General features: G+C 37.9%; 1 protein-coding gene across 6 annotated transcripts in view; it reads left to right on the top strand.

Annotated features, from left to right (window-relative positions):
- KAT6B (lysine acetyltransferase 6B) overlaps positions 1-17,704 on the top strand; it is a 196,106-nt gene that overhangs the window by 19,826 nt on the left and 158,576 nt on the right. For all 6 annotated transcript variants that reach the window (XM_033842427.2, XM_033842425.2, XM_019935993.3 and 3 more), the window contains exons 2-3: positions 5,065-5,134; positions 8,791-9,669. In XM_033842427.2, the coding sequence (XP_033698318.1) occupies positions 9,049-9,669 (621 nt within the window). In that variant the 5' untranslated portion in view covers positions 5,065-5,134; positions 8,791-9,048. The remainder of the gene's footprint in view (positions 1-5,064; positions 5,135-8,790; positions 9,670-17,704) is intronic.

Genomic DNA, 17,704 nt, shown 5'->3' with positions numbered 1-17,704 from the left:
ATAGTTTATTGATGGTTCAGTTATTGTTTGTTGAAGCAGATTTACACAATTATAGTTTAATGACATAACAAGGATATTGTCAACTAGGAGCGCATGACATGAAAAATTAAACTTCCAATTAATCTAATATGTATTAGTTGAAATGATAATTTTCATGGTGATTTAGCCTCTTAGAAATCCTTGGAAAACATTATTAGCTTATGAATTGAAAACTCTCTATGTTAATGAGTAGTGAGAAAGAACTTAGTATTATTATCAAAAGATGGGGAATTAAATATTCAATTCAGCTAACATTTATGGAGTGCCTACTCTGGGCTTGCTGCTGAGTTAGGCTCATAAATATAAGTTGAACACGATTGATATGTGGAGAGAGGAAATACTGGTTGCTTTTGTTTGTTCCTTCAGTCATACTTCCCTCCAGCCTATACTGGATGGATACCATTGCCAGAATTACTCAAACGTTCAACAGATTTGTGTGTGCGTGCATGTGTGTGTGTGCTTGCACTCCACTATACCTTATTGTGTCACTACTCCTGCAGTGGCTTTCTGTTACTTCATCTGTCATGTTCACACGCCTCAGCCTGGCTTTTGTCACAGCCAGCTTTATTTCTTATTCCTCTTCAACACATCCCCACTCCAGGCATGCACATGGATTAGGTATCCCTTTAGTCTGACAGCTCATTCTTAGCTCTGTGCCTTCTCCTAGATTCCCTTCATTCATTTACTGATGCATTCATTTAACAAATAGGCATTGAGCCCCTCTTATGTTAAGTTGTGGTCCTGGGAAGTCTTGGGGCACGCCAAGATGAATCAAACATGAGTCCTGTTCTTAAGAATTGTACAGTCTAGGGCTTCCCTGGTGGCGCAGTGTTTGAGAGTCTGCCTGCCAATGCAGGGGACACGGGTTCGAGCTCTGGTCTGGGAGGATCCCACATGCCGTGGAGCAGCTGAGCCTGTGAGCCACAACTACTGAGCCGGCACGTCTGGAGCCTGTGCTCCGCAGCAAGAGAGGCCGTGATAGTGAGAGGCCCGTGCACCGCGATGAAGGGTGGCCCCCGCTCGCCGCAGCTAGAGAAAGCCCTGGCGCGGAAACGGGGACCCAACACAGCCAAAAATAAATAAATAAAAGCCATTTCTAAAAAAAAAAAAAAAAAAAACACTACTCAAAAAAAAAAAGAATTGTACAGTCTAGTAGGGGAGATGAGGTCCGTGTATGAGTAAGCAAAATACAAAGTAGAAAATGAATGCCAAATAATAAGAAAGCTAAAAGCTTCCTGTTAGACAAAGTGATGTAGGGCTTCTGAGAAGGTATCTGTTTGCACTGGGCCACAAAGGATTTGAATTGGGGTGGAGAGGCCAGGCAATTGTCCAAGTTCTGCCTTGTCTTTCAAGGTCCAGTTTAAGTCCTCTCCGTCCAAGGGATGTTCTACCCCTCCACACTCAACAAGGAATAGTCACGGTTTTTTTCAGACATTTTTCCTTCTGTATTCAGCGGAACCCTTTCTTTGAAGTGAATCTTATGGAGAAGCCCATTATACATAGAATAGTTAAGGTAGAGATCTTTGTTTGGTGCAAAGGATTATGGTGGCCCTAGTGTTTAACCCACAAGGGCACCTTCAGGTGGTGCCCATACCCAAGGCACTTTCTTACAAGAGATCCAAGGAGCCTAGTTTGAAAACCAATGGAGAGACAGGAAAGTGTTTAGGTTTTAGCATCTGAATTAAAATCTTTCATGACTTAGTGGTCTGAGGTCTTGACCTTCAGGAATCAGTTTTTCTTTTGCAAAATGCGGGCAACAATGCTACCTTACAGGGTTATTTTAAAGTTTACTGATAATCTATGTAAAGTGCCTGGTCTACAGTAGGTGTTGGACAATGGTTGCTATTATTATAGTTTAGTGCTTTATTTCTTTTTTAAAAAAATAATTTGGGGTGAAATTCACATAACATAAAACTAACCATTTTATTTTATTTATTACTTATTTTTATAAATTTATTTATTTATTTTTGGCTGCATTGTGTCTTTGTTGCTGCACGTAGGCTTTCTCTACTTGCAGCAAGAGGGGGCTACTCTTCGCTACTCTGCGCGGGCTTTTCATTATGGTGGCTTCTCTTGTTGCGGAGCTCGGGCTCTAGGTGTGCAGGCTTCAGTAGTTGTGGTGCATGGGCTCAGTAGTTGTGGCTTGCAGGCTCAGTAGTTGTGGCGCACAGGCTTAGTTGCTCCGTGGCATGTGGGATCTTCCCGGACCAGGGCTTGAACCTGTGTCCCCTGCATTGGCAGGCAGATTCTTAACCACTGCGCCACCAGGGAAGCCCAAAACTAACCATTTTAAAGTGAACAATTCAGTGACATTTAGTATATTCACAGTGTTGTGTGACCACCACCTCTATGTAGTTTCCAAACATTGTCATCATTCCAAAATAAAATCCTTTACCCATTAAGCAATTTTTTCCTAACCACTTCCCCCATCCCTGCCTAGGCCCCACCAATCTATCTTCTGTTTATAGCTTTATCTGTTCTGGATGTTTCCTATAAATGGGATTATTATGATACGTAACCTTTTGTGTCTGGCTTCTTTCACAACGTATTTTTGAGGTTCATCCATGTTGTAGCATGTATCACTGCTTCATTTCTTATTATCACTGAATAATATTCCAATGTATGGATATATCACATTTTCTTCATCCATTCATCTGTTTATGGATATTGACCTTTTTCCACTTTTTGGCTATCGTGAATAGTGCTGTCATGAACATGAGTGTACGTGTACTTATTTGAGTACCTGTTTTCAGTTCTTTGCGGGTGTATACCTAGAAGTGGAATTGTGGGGTCATACGGTAATTTTATGTTTAACTTTTTGAGGAGCTACCAAATGGTGCTTAATCGCTTCTTATACCCACAGCATCTACCATAGGGCTGTACTCACAGAACAACATCTCACTAAATATTTGTTGGTTGTTCTTTGATTAGTATTTATAACCTCACCTCCCAATTCACGTTTTGGGCCTTGAGCATTAATTTTAAGGGAAATAGATGCATCCAGGACTTGAAAGTTAGCCAGTATCACCGTATGGATGTATCTGATTGTTGTCAGACAGCAGATATTTGTTCACCGAGGATGCTGTTTGGAGCAGCTGTGCTAATGCTCTGTGGTGGGTGGTTACAGAAGCAAAGTTAAGGTCCCTTCCCTTCAGCAGCGTATGTTCTGTTTCAGAAGATATTGTTAAGATTTGTGGATCCTCACTCAATTACATAGCAGGCTATGAAAAAATCCAGGAGCCTATGAAAGTGAGAGAGCTAAAAATAACTGTTAGCAAGCGAAACTCAGGATGACAAAAGAGTAAACTCTACTATTAATCTTTATTTTTTTCTACCACTGTTTTTGGCTCATCCACAATCTCATGACACGAGTGTTATGACATTGATTTTGAAACAACACACATTAGCAAAAGCTTAGAGGAGGCTTCACATATTATTTATGATCCAGGGTATTTTGACTCTTCTTGTTGCTGACATGTGTATTTATGAATAGTGTTGATATTTATATAATACTAATGAAGCCAAAAGCTCAGTGTTGGACTAAGCATTTCTCTAGATCTGTTTAGAATAGTGTGTAATGAGTGATGTAAATAGTGTTTTACTATAAGACTGTATGATACAACCATATAATTTACTGATGTTATTTTGTAGTTAAAAATAAAATGATTCAAAACCTTAGAAAATAGAATAATTTAATTTTGATGTAACATGAGTCCCCAGAATTAATTTGGAATGACTTATTCTCATTTTGATAGGCTTTTAGTCCAACTTTCAAGTTTTTATAGAAAAAAATGAAAAGAGAATAATGGTTTTTAGGGTTGTACTTGTAATAGAATATGCTGTCTACGTATGAAACAAATCCTAGGGCTCTGGAAAAGAGAAGTGGTATGGATAATTCTGAATCAGGGGAAGAAACATTTCTATTTGCCTTTTGAATGAATTATGCATATTTTTCCTTAGATTTGTCTTTCTAGTTAGATACTGCTTAGACTAAAATTAAATTGGTTTTCAATCTATTCTGTTAGCATATACCAATTTACAGTGGGGCCAGTGGGATGTCAGAAACAAACCAGCCTAAGATTAAAAAATTTGCAGTGGATAATATACAAAGTGGATAATATACATGTGTTTAGTTGAGAATTGGCTGCAGATAAGAGACTTCTGATTTTGTTCCACTCCTAGCTCTGTGTGTGTGTATGTTTTTAACACTGATCCGGCTTGTAGCGAAGAGCTGCTGTGTTACATCTGTTTCTGCCTAGTTAACTCTGTTGGTTGGTGTCAGATGAGAGCTAATTTTGATATTAAATTGAGGAGTGGGGTGTGTGTCTGTGACCGCGGGAAGGGAGAAAGGGGATCCAAGGTTGCTTGGTTGTTTTGTACACTATCAAAGTGCAGCTATTCACAGTGTTGTTTTACATTTATTTTTTGCCTTTGAAGTAAAAATGATCATTACTGCCCTGAAATGTGACCTGAACAAGCACGTACTTACTATTGTGGAAAATGGTGCATCCTTCTCTTAGGTGCAGTTATTGGCCATATCTTGATAGTTCAATCAGTACCTAGATGCCAGGTGACCTTTGGGACAAATAGTGAATGTTGCCTGGGAAAGTTAATATTGATCTTTAAACAATGTTCGACTTTTTTTTTTTCCTCCAGACAAAATGTTATACCTGCCTGGCTATTTGAGTAATAGTGGGAGTTTTTATTTTTTAAATGATGGAATTCTTTTTTAGACTCCATCACAAACCTGATTTTTTAAAATGCGGAAAACAGGTCTGGCCTTAAAGAAGAGTGAAAGTTTACTTCTTTAGGCACTCGCTGTGGGGCTTCATGTCCTGTCCTGAATTCCATGTTCTTAAATACCCTTTAGTGGTATGAAAGAGCTAACATACCACCAAACATAGTATACCAGTAAATTCACTGCAGCTGTTTGGATTGAATAGTTGTGGAGATCCATAGATGGTTGCTGAATTTTAGGGATGTCCTTATGCCCAAATTAACATTTACATTTTTTTCTTTTGGCAGATTTGCCTGAAGATCTGGACAATCTTCTTTTTTGTCATGGACTGTTAAAACACTTGGAGTTCCAATTCTGGTATTTTCCCTTGTTTTATTATATTTTTAAGATATAAAATGTCAGTCTTGTTGAAATGTGTTGGTAATGGAGATGAACAATTCTTTTGATTGTGGTTAAGATTGTGGTAATAGCTTGTCATGAAGGTATATTTTAAGTGTTTATTAGTTATGAAATGTGTTTTGTTTTAATGTATGTTCATTTGCTTGTGTAACCAAAATGCCTGAAAGCAACTTTGCAATATTGGATACTTTTCTGTGACCTCTTTTCCTGCTTCCTGCAGTTGTATTTTATGCAATCAAATTAAATTAGTTGATTCATCCTGAATAAATGATGAAAGATGAAATAATTATTTGGACATGGTGAAATGTCTTCTAATGAAATTTTGCCCCAAACCATTTTACCTTGGAAAGATCAGCTTCCTGTTTTAAACTTACTAAAGCAGAGTGATTCCTGTGTTCTATCGTGAAAGTGGTTGCACTATGAAAGCCAATGATTTCATTCCTAAATACACCTTGTTCCAAGTCTAACAGTCAGTAATTTATATAATGACACAAAGGGGAGTGCTTATTAGATTTGCAGATGACATAGATGACAGAATCAAGATTCAAAACAATTTTTAACAAGTTGGAAGACAGACTCAAACCAACAAGATGTACTTGAACTGTGATAAAATTTTAAAATCCCAGCATTTAAATTTGCATAAGGAAGAGAATGAAAAGACTCGGCTTGACAGAATTTTTGAAAGAATATCTGGGATTTTCAGTTGGACTGCCTGCTTGGCATGAGCCAGTTGTATGGCAGGTCTGGTAAGGAAGTTCATGTTACCTTGGGTTGCATTTATAATTGGATAATGCCTGGAATGCCAGATTTTAAGATGGGCATTAGCCAAACTAATGAGTGACCAAGAGGAGGAGGTGCTTGGAAACCTGTGATAATGTGGGCATGTTAAGGAACTGGGATATGAGTGGTCCAAGGTGGGGCTGGAGGTAGAATGGGATTTGATTGTAGCAGTTTTCAAAAGATACTTGTTTTCAAGTATATGAAGGCTCCTCATAATTAAAGAATTTCTTGAGATTGTTCCAGGGGAACTAGGACTAGTGGGTAGAAGTTATGGGAAGGCAGATTTTGGCTCCTGTGAGCAAGAAATATATTACAGTTAGAGCTGTCCAACAGTGGCATGAGCTGTCTTAAGAAGTGACAAATTCCTAATCACTGGAAGTATTTTGAGACTTTATGGCCTATCTGTTGGGGATATTGAAAAAGGGATCTTTTACTGTTTAACTAGAGGTTGGACTGGATAACCTCAAAGGTCCCTTTAGCCCCAAGTTTCTAAATCTGAGGGGAGAAAAATGGAGTGAACCTACAGCTTACTGATTGCAAAAAGGACAATCCTTTTTAAATTGCCTCTTTCAAGCTGACTGAACTAGTATAGTTCAATGGCCTAATTGTTTTCAGCAACAGAATCTTTGAGAGCAAATGTTAAACTCTTCAGTGTATCTGGCTAAAGTTTTGAGGAAAGACATTATTTTCCCCTTTGAGGTACATTAAATGTAAGTAAACAACCAGAGATAACTTTAATTTTATATTTTATGAGACATTTTTCAGAGTGTGTAGACATTGTATTGGATGGAAGTGATGATAGCTACTATATACTGAATATTAGATACTGTGTTCACTTAATTCTCTCAACAATCCTGGGAGGGATATACTGTTATTTCCCTACAGGTAAAGTGATGGAAATGTTAAGTCATTTTCCCAGGGTTTCTCTGCTAGACATTGGTACGACTGGCATGCATACTATTAGTCTAATTGCAGAGGCGGAACTAGCTAGAGCAGGCAGTCATGGCTCAGGTGAAGATAGCGCTGACTTAGACTTTAGAATAATGGCATTTGAGCCTTGAGTCTACTACTGACTGTTATCCTGAGTGAGTTCCACCTTCCCCTGAGCCTCAGTTTACCCATTGAGTCATCCTGCAGATTACATGACAAGTTATACGCAAGCACACCCTGTAAACTTTAAACTATAAGAAAGAGTTAAGATGTGGATATTATCTGTGAAGAGCAAGGTTAGAGCCCAGATATGACCCAACTCCCAGGCCAGGATGCTTTGGCCTGGTGCTCTTGGCAGGTGTACTCAATACCAGATTGGAGACCTAGGGGATTTTTGTGTACACCAGGAGGTTCTCAGAGAGCAGTATCACTCCCTACCTGGTATCAGATTTGTACAAACCTTGCTCGAATTGAGCAGTTTCATGAGCTAACTGGGTAGTAAGACACCTAGAGTTTTCCATTGTGCGAAAGGTGACCGGTTATGTTACTACATTAGTTTCAGTTTTCCAACCTGTGGGTTAGAGAATGTCACCAACCCTCTTCAAAGGGATGGGAAAACATGATTCTGTAGAAATGGCTCAATGGGAAATTTTCTTACTTGTGAGACTTGGGAAATAGAATGTTTAGCTGAAATAGAAGAATCAGGATCATTGCTTTTTTTTTTTTTTTTTGGCTGCACCGCACATCTTGCAGCATCTTAGTTCCCCAACCAGGGTTAGGGATCAAACCCAACCCTGCCCCATGCAGTGGAAGTGCGGAGTTCTAACCACTGGACTGCCAGGGAATTCCCTCTTTTTTTTTTTTTAAATGATTAAATGAATTTATTAATTTCTTTAATTTGGTCAAAAGTATCCATCAAAAATTTTCAGCAAGCATCATTTTAAATGGTGAAATGTTAGCACTATTTCCTTTATAATCAGTAAAGGATGAAAATAATCATGATCACTACTGCACTTCAACAGTGTGCTGAATGTACTGATTAGTAAGACAAGAAAAAACATCATTCTAAATGGTGACTCTACATTTTTTACATTAAGTTTAGGAACAAGACAGAAATGCCTGCAATTACTATTATAGTTGACATTTTTTTGAGGTTTAGCAAGGGGAGGAAGACAACAACATAAAGCAATCAATATAATTATTGGAAGAGAAGTAACAATATAATTGTATACTTAGAAAAACCAAGAAAGTATAGAAAAACAATACTAGAATTAATGAGCTATTTTGGTAAGATGGCTAAATACAAATCAAACATTAAAGAAATAGCTTTTCTATGTTAACAATAACCAGAACAAAATGGATATTAGTAGCATATTCCACTTACAATAGTGACAAAAGTCTAAAATATTTAGAAATAATTTAATACAAAAGGCATAGAATCAATATAAAAACAAAACACTACAAAATCTCTCCGTCTTTTTTTTTTAAGTTTCAGATTTTTTGCAGTAAGTTTAATATACTTCCATCAAATTTTTTGCATCATAGACTTATTCTTTGATGTTGATTTTATGTTTATAGTAGACATATATCTTGAACCACTGTCATGTAATTTTATTAATTTCAATAAAGGTTATCCATTAAATATATAGCTTAGATGTGGTCTCTTAAATGCCCCATGAATAACTCATATAAATAACGTGTAAAATCCTAAAAGAAATTCCTTCTCAGGCTGTGACCCAGTTTCTGGTTGGCAAATATAGTCGCTCTGGCTTTGTTACATAATACCTGCCTGTCATTACTTCTGTGGTCATTTTGCATCTGAAAAGGTAATACTAAAGAGTCTTTTAATTTATTTTTAGAAGTTTCATTATTAAGAGCCTTTCCCCCCTTTTTAATCCTTTAAGGTCTTGATTTCCTGTTTAAAGATGTTCTTCACCCGAATGCAGTTTTTCCTGTTGGTCAAATAAGACAACTATCAACATTGCCTGTTTGTCCTCTTTTTAATCTCTAAAGGATGGATGTTTGTAAGATGTTGCTTAATATGGTCTGGAATACTCTGGCCGTTTGTTGAATTGTAAATGACTTTCAAATGTGCAAGTTCTGTTAAATACAAGGAGAACCTCTATGGGTAACTTTTGTACTGAAGAAGTCATTTGTCAACCATGGTAAAACTTGCAAACCCACTTTATACAGAGTGGATTCTTGAAGCTATACAGAAAATAAAAAAGCAAAAGCAAAGGCCCTCTGAAGAGAGAATCTGCCATGCAGTCAGCACTTCCCATGGGTTGGATAAGAAGACAGTCTCTGAACAGCTGGAACTCAGTGTTCAGGATGGCTCAGTTCTCAAAGTCACCAACAAAGGCCTTGCCTCCTATAAGGACCCAGACAACCCTGGGCGCTTTTCATCAGTTAAACCAGGCACTTTTCCTAAGTCAGCCAAGGGGTCTAGAGGATCATGTAATGATCTCCGCAATGTGGATTGGAATAAACTTCTGAGGAGAGCAATTGAAGGACTTGAGGAGCCCAATGGCTCCTCCCTGAAGAACATAGAGAAGTATCTCAGAAGTCAAAGTGATCTCACAAGCACCACCACCAACCCAGCCTTTCAGCAGCGGCTGCGACTGGGGGCCAAACGTGCAGTGAACAATGGGAGGCTACTGAAAGACGGACCGCAATACAGGGTCAACTATGGAGGCTTAGATGGCAAAGGGGCTCCGAAATACCCCAGTGCTTTCCCATCGTCGCTCCCACCTGTCAGCCTTCTACCCCATGAGAAAGACCAGGTAAGTGCAGAGAGAATGTCAATACACTGTAAATATTGCCCATTTGACTTGTAGAGTTTCAGTTAAGTTTTATACAGACATAAGTTCTGAGTTAAGTGTGATAAAATAAAATGTTTTGCCTCAGAGCAGTCTTATATATTTTAAGAGGTATATATTGTTTTACAGTATAAATTGTTCTCTATTGTTTTACAACGTATTAAGGGCTTCCTCGCTGGTTGACTAAGAATTTAATGTGATGATTATGTGGTTTGTTTTTTAAACTATGATTGCTAATCCGTGGGTGCTTGAAGGGACCAGGATAGATAACTTTAATCTTCCTTCCTCAAGGCAGGATCATATATATTTCAAAAATCCAAGAAAGGCCATTATATGTTTTTCTCTTTTAAAATTATTATTTATTTTTTTAGCTTTGTGAGGTATAATTGATATATTTTTCCCTTTATTGTTATTTCAGAGAAGAAGGATCTATAGACTAATTATTTTAATACTGATAGTCTGTGCATTACTGGAACTGTTTTAATATGTGACCTAAATCCTGCCTGTTTCAATTTAAAGTCATTTGTTATTGTTCACTTCTCAGCAGGTGAAAGTAAATGTTTATTTTGTCTCATACTGTATCTTATAATCTTTGGTTTCTCTGGGCCTTCTGTCATTTCCATAATAGTTATACGTATATGGCAGATTTCTCCTTAAGTTACTGCTACAATTTAAAGTCTTTGGTTAAGTAGGATTTTCCTTTGTTTTATTTCAAAGCTATTGAAATTACTGCCCAAACTAAAACCAAAACAGAGCAGTAGCAAATTGTTTATAAAGGTTTCGGCCCTCCAGTTTGGGGGCTTGTTGTCTGTCCTTTGGGTGAGTGGATGCATTGATAGCAGTTAACTTTACACCTTGTAAGCCATTAGCCATTGTTGATAGAAAGGGTGATGGTTGTATGTGCTAACTGCATTTTCAGAAGTGATGGAAACAGTGTTAGGAAAAGCTGTGCTCCTGATGACTTGTTTTTCCTCTTTGGATACTGTTGCGCATAAGATAGACCCTGCTTCCCTTCTTGCCTTAAGCTGATAGAGGCCCAGTTCTACAAACTGGGTGGGACCAGGTGATTTGCCTTTCCACAGACCAGTCGAAACCCTAGAATTTCTTTCTTTTTCTTTTTTTTTAAAATGTATTTTTTTAACATCTTTATTGGAGTATAATTGCTTTACAATGGTGTGTTAGTTTCTGCTTTATAACAAGGTGAATCAGCTATACATATACGTATATCCCCATATCTCCTCCCTCTTGCATCTCCCTCCCACCCTCCCTATCCTACCCCTCTAGGTGGTCACAAAGCATCAAGCTGATCTCCCTGTGCTATGTGGCTGCTTCCCACTAGCTGTCGATTTTACATTTGGTAGTGTATATATGTCCACGCCACTCTCTCACTTCATCCCAGCTTACCCTTCCCCCTCCCCATGTCCTCAAGTCCATTCTCTACGTCTACGTCTTTATTCTTGTCCCGCCCCTAGGTTCTTCAGAACCTTTTTTTTTTTTTTTTACATTCCATATATATGTGTTAGCATACAGTATTTGTTTTTCTCTTTCTGACTTACTTCACTCTGTATGACAGACTCTAGGTCCATCCACCTCACTACAAATAATTCAATTTCGTTTCTCTTTATGGCTGAGTAATATTCCATTATATGTGCCACATCTTCTTTATCCATTCACCTGTCAGTGAACACCTAGGTTGCTTCCATGTCCTGGCTATTGTAAATAGAACTGTAATAAAAATTGTGGTCCATGGCTCTTTTTGAATTATGGTTTTCTCAGGGTATATACCCAGTAGTGGGATTACTGGGTCATATGGTAGTTCTATTTTTAGTTTTTTAAGGAACCTCCATACTGTTCTCCATAGTAGCCGTATCAATTTACATTCCCACCAACAGTGCAAGAGGGTTTCCTTTTCTCCACACCCTCTCCAGCATTTATTGTTTGTAGATTTTTTGATGATGGCCATTGTGACCGGTGTGAGGTGATACCTCATTGTAGTTTTGATTTGCATTTCTCTAATGATTAGTGATGTTGAGCATACTTTTGTGTGTTTGTTGGCAGTCTGTATATCTTCTTTGGAGAAATGTCTGTTTAGGTCTTCTGCACATTTTTGGATTGGGTTGTTTGTTTTTTGATATTGAGCTGCATAAGCTGCTTGTATATTTTGGAGATTAATCCTTTGTCAGTTGCTTCGTTAGCAAATATTTTCTCCCATTCTGAGGGTTGTCTTTTCGTCTTGTTTATGGTTTCCTTTGCTGTGCAAAAGCTTTTAAGTTTCATTAGGTCCCATTTGTTTATTTTTGTTTTATATGTATGTTTTGTTTATTTATTTACTTTTGGCTGCATTGGATCTTTCTGCACGTGGGCTTTCTCTAGTTGCAGCAAGCAGGGGCTGCTCTTCTTTGCTGTGCGCAGGCTTCTCATTGCAGTGGCTTCTCTTGTTGCAGAGCATGGGCTCTAGGCACGTGGGCTTCAGTAGTTGTGGCTCGCAGGCTCTAGTGCACAGACTCAGTAGTTGTGGTGCACGGGCTTAGTTGCTCCACGGCATGTGAGATCTTCCCGGACTAGGGCTCGAACCCGTGTCCCCTGCATTGGCACGTGGATCCTTAACCACTGTGCCACCAAGGAAGTCCCTCATTATATATTTTTAAATTTATTTGTTTGTTTTTGGCTGTGTTAGGTCTTTGTTGCTGCGCACGGGCTTTCTCTAGTTGCAGCGAGTGGGGGCTACCCTTCGTTGCGGTGCGCAGGCTTCTCCTTGCGGTGGCTTCTCTTGTGTTGGAGCATGGGCTCCAGGCACGTGGGCTTCAGTAGTTGTGGCGCACGGGCTTAGTTGCTCCGCGGCATGTGGGATCTTCCCGGACCAGGGCTTGAACCCGTGTCCCCTGCATTGGCAGGTGGATTCTTAACCACTGTGCCACCAGGGAAGCCCTAAATATTTTTATAAAAGCTTATGCCATCAGGAAATTCCTTAAGGGAATATAGAGCCATTTCTTGATGGCTTTGGATATCTGTTTTAAATATATATAAATTACTCTAAGGTATATTAAGCTTTTATAATTATCAGGTGCATGGACTAATTCAGGCAGCTTTAGGCAATTTAATAGCATGTTTTAATAATTTTGTGGTCCAGGGGAGTATCAACTTGTGATAGAGGAAATACTACAGATTTTCCACAGTCCCTTTCCTATCCTTCTCTTTAACCTTGCCCATCATTTCTTGACATCCTTATATTTTTTTCATACAGCATCTATACAGAAGTATTTTTAGTCTGAAGGAAGACTCATGTCTGAAAGTGTCTAGAATTGAGAACAGAGTGATTTATTGCTTATCATGCAGTTGTTCCTGCTCTTTTTATGGTGCTGATCTTTACATTGTCCAGTTAGCATCATCATATAACAAGGAAAGCTGAGAAAATATGTCCTAGAATTTTTATTTGATGAAATTTGGGGATTAGTTGTGCTGAGTAATCATAATCTAATTTTTAAAAAAGGACAAATAAACATAAATGAAAATCAGATTGCCGATTTGGCCAGAATGTATTGTACTGTTTCTATTGTATATTACAATAGCCTTTTCCCTTGAAAAATGTAATAAAAAGTACATCAGAATATATTGCCCTTTGAGATTACAAGGGATAAATAGTTTAATACCCTGTAAACTTTCTAGGTCAGTGTAATAGAAATTCTTAACCTGGGTCCATGAATGAGTTTGGGGTAGGTGGGCTAACAAATCCCCTGAAATAGAACAGTCGTTTGTATCCACACGTTTTCCTAGGTTCAGGGTCTGTAGTTTTTATCAGATTTTCAAAGGAATCTAAAGTGTCAAAGACCAATGTGAACATTTTTGTACTGTAGAAAATATTTTGAGTTTCTTATACTAAAACCATATATGTATGCTGGTTGCTGGCTTTTGATTATTATTGCTTCAGCTGTTGAACTTGGATCTATATGTCGATTAGTTGTACTATAGCTTCATGTATATAGGACTTGTTCTCGTATCTTTGAAAGGCAGATTATCATTGTTCTTGATGTGCTAGAGGTCTGTAAAATTCACATTGTGGGAGGACATTTATGGTATAAATGGCCACTGTACAGAGATGAAGTCATTCAATCACAATTAGCCAACTAATGGCTTTCAAGAAGCTGTTATTCTGGTTACCTTTGTTGAATAGTTTAATTGTAAAAAAGAAAATAAAAATGGTAAAAATAATAACATTTCTTAAGTGTTAAAATGCTGGCACTATTCCGGGTGCCTTACATTTACTGTCTCCTTATCACAATAACTGTGAGGGCCATAGATTATTATCCTTATTTTATAGATGAAAAACTGAGGCTCAAAGCCTAAGCAGTTTGTCCAAGGTCACTTTCAGAGCTGGTGCTTGGTGAAGCCAAGATTCTAATGAAACAGTCTGACTCCAGATCTCTTTACCAGTGGGCTGTATACTTGGTCAACAGGGGTGGCTTTTCATTAACAGTGAAAGTATCTCTTCCATTTCCTCAAATGCTTAGAAGCAGTTGTCCCCCAACAAATAGATTTCTGGCATTTTAAATTTGGTAGTTGCAATGAACTTAGTACAGTTTTTAAAGCAGGCACTATTTATAATATTAGCAGTATGGGAAAGCAGTAGGGAAAGTAGTAAATCTGTGTCTAATTAAATGTAACATCATCATCATTCCTATGCATGACTGCTAGGAGGAATACAATGCAAGTTAAAATAGAAGAGCTCCTTCCTTTCTGAAATGTAATTGCACATCTTCTGATAGTCTAGAATTCAAACTGGATATTACCATACTGGCTCCTTAGCGTAACTTCTTTGTATTTATTTAAGAAAGCTCTCTTTGGTGAGGTGATATGGAAATGAATTAAACCACTGAAGATAAAACTTTATCTTTGACTTGGTGAGGGAACTCCTAAAGGATAGTATTAGTGTTTCTCATTAAAAATGGTAAAGCTCAATTAGGTCAGATTATGAGGACTTTGGAAAGTCAGATATTCTAAGACAGACTTCAGTTATTACTATACATTTTGGAGCATTAAGATTCCATTTGAACATTTGGGCTTTAGCATTTTTATAAAATCAGTTTGGTTCAATTTTAAACATTCCTTGGTATTTCACTTTATTGGGAATATCTTCCTAAAATTTATTAAGTGTCAAATCTTGGTATGTTTCTAGTGCTGTGCATAGTATGGGAACTCTCATTCTAGGCAGCTATAGTTGGAAAGAGAGACACTTCTAATACCAAGTAGGGCTTTTGATGTTTTTTTCTTGAAGAAATGAAATAATTGTATTACAATCTTATGAAAAACCTTCTAACGTAATTACCACAATGATACTGTCAATAAGAAAAAAATAAAAATGAGTTTCAGAAGGAGCACAGATGGTCAGAAATGGGGCTGAGAGACAGAACTATATTAAAAATCACTTTTCATGGTCTTGGCCTGTTCAGTTGTTTATTCTATTTGTCCCCCACTTCCTTTTAGGGAGATATTTTATTAGGGTTTTTGGTGGGGTAATTAGTATGAAATATTTCCATAAATAGAAGATTAATGCACATCCTACATCAGTTTCTCGTGTTGTGTAAATGGTGTAATTTAAAGAACTTTATTTTTACGGACTTCCCTGGTGGCGCAGTGGTTAAGAATCCACCTGCCAATGCAGGGGACATGGGTTCAAGACCTGGTCCGGGAAATCCCACATGCCGCGGAGCAACCAAGCCCCTGCGCCACAACTACTGAGCCTGTGCTCTAGAGCCCACGAGCCACAACTACCGAAGGCCGCGCACCTAGAGCCCATGCTCCACAATAAGAGAAGCCACCGCAATGAGAAGCCTGCGTACCGCAAGGAAGAGTAGCCCCTGCTCACCACAACTAGAAAAGCCCACATGCAGCAACAAAGACCCAACACAGCCAAAAATAAATAAAATAAAAAGTAGATAAATTTTTTAAAAAAAGAACTTTATTTTTAGATTTTCTTTTCTTCAGTTTTCTCCCTACCCTAGAGAGACCCTCCTCATCTCCCCCTGGAACTTTTCCAATCTCCCGTACTTTGTGAAGGACCATTCCCTAGTCCATATTGTTCTATGATGTGGCAGGCTTCCAGAAGTTTCTCAGCCCTAGGAGGACTGTTCATGGTCTCAGACAACTCTGGATCTTTTTGACAGAAATGTGTGTATTTTTTATCTGCTAATTATAGAGTCCAAATGACCTCCGCTCTGTTGTCCTTCTCAGTTCTCCTTTGAATTGGTGTCCTTTGTATTGCAGATGTCGCATAAGAGTGCTTAGTTGTGTGCATTCAACTGAAAGTTGGATAAAGGCCTAAATACGGCAGAATACACTCTTCCATATTCTGTAACCTGAATTTTGGGATCAGTATGAATGAAAGTAGGTTTTAGAATGACTGAAGTCAGACAGAAACCTATTATATAATGTGAATGGCTAGGTGAATCCATAGTGCTGTTCCAGGGTCAGGGAAGGAAAAGGATTGTGTTATGTTGTTCCTATGGGTAAGCTTCGGAAGTTCTTCAAAATAGCACTAGGACTGCTTTTGTGAGCAGATAGTACCAGTTGCTGGGGTGTTGTTGAGAGAGCCCTCAGATTGTCTAAGATTAGTTAGTCGGGTCAAGGGAAGGATGCGTCTTTCTCTCGCACTCAGGAGTGACAGCATGTTCCACTTTTGAGCTTTTATCGAGATGGGACTTGTCTAGACTTCTAATGAAATAGGTTTCAGGAAAAATAGAAACATTATGTCAGAGGATTTTGGACTCTTAAAATGAGTGTTAAGTATTCTTTTTAACTCTTTGGATCTTAGATATGTTTGACATTATAGCTGCCTTTTCCTGACCTTGACGTGAATGATATATAGAGCAGTCTATTTTTTGATTTCCTAATGGTATTTTCTTCCAAGCATTAAGGATGCTAAGGGTGTAATTTCTTGACTAATTTTGGATATTTTCAGCAGCTTTCAGGAATTTACTGTTGTGTTCCCTATACCTGTTTGGATTATAACAGCTGTATTTGTTATACTTTGAGTGCTAAGAAAAATCTATATTTTGTAGCTTTGAAGTTATTTAACAGTTAAGTGTTGTTTGCTGATTTATTCTGACCATATCTTGGATGGCAAAGATTTTTATAATGTTTCTCAGAACGAAGGTCTATATTCTTTTTATATATTTTATCTTTGTAATGTAAAAAGAATACACGAGAAAATGTGATTGTTTTATCACTGCAATAGCAAATTTTGATTGGAAAATTCATGACTTTTTGTTTTGTTTATAAACTTAATTTTCTTGGCCTATACATTAAACTACAGTAGATTTGATTGAACTGTTCTTCTCCAGTTAAACCAGCATTTCGCATGTGAATCTGCATCTTCTCAGGTACTTTGATCTCTCCAGTCTATTAATGTTTCTGAGTACATAAACATCAATTAGCTCACTAAATTAAAGTTTGCAAATGAGTCAGCCATGTAATTTTTGACATTTTCATTTAGCAGCGCCATGAGGAAAGTGTGTTTTGTTTGTGTGTGGGTGCTCTTATCTCACTGTCTTCAGGTGGTGATGGGGAGTTTATAGAAGTAAGAGAAGGAGGCCTGGCAGGGCTCATTGTGAAATGCCAATCACTGTTATCATGCTTATGCTTAGGACTGGACTGCTTTCCCAGAGAAGTTTCTAGGAGTTGCAAACTGTATACTGTTGTTCTTCCTTTTATAAGCAAACCTTTTAATTAGCAGAATATTAATGGTAGAGTGTAACTTATTTTTTTTTGCTTTGTTTTGTGAAATGTAATACATTGAAAGCGCTGCGAAGTGAACTATATAGGCAGAGTTCTAGAGTAAATGATATTAGATTTAAACTGTGAGGCTGGTTTCTTCAAAGATACAAAATAAATACTAATCAGTGGTCTAAGCAAAATCCAGGAAGGATTTGTGTTAATTTGACAAGTGGGTTTAGAATTCTTTAGCCATTATTTTTTAGAAACCAGCTTTGTTCATACATCCTTT

This window comes from Tursiops truncatus, chromosome 16 (genome assembly GCF_011762595.2).
Source record: "Tursiops truncatus isolate mTurTru1 chromosome 16, mTurTru1.mat.Y, whole genome shotgun sequence".
NCBI classification, from domain to species: Eukaryota; Metazoa; Chordata; class Mammalia; order Artiodactyla; family Delphinidae; genus Tursiops; species Tursiops truncatus.
The sequence above is the reverse complement of the archived record's forward strand: the minus strand, read 5'-3'. Positions and strand labels throughout refer to the sequence as shown.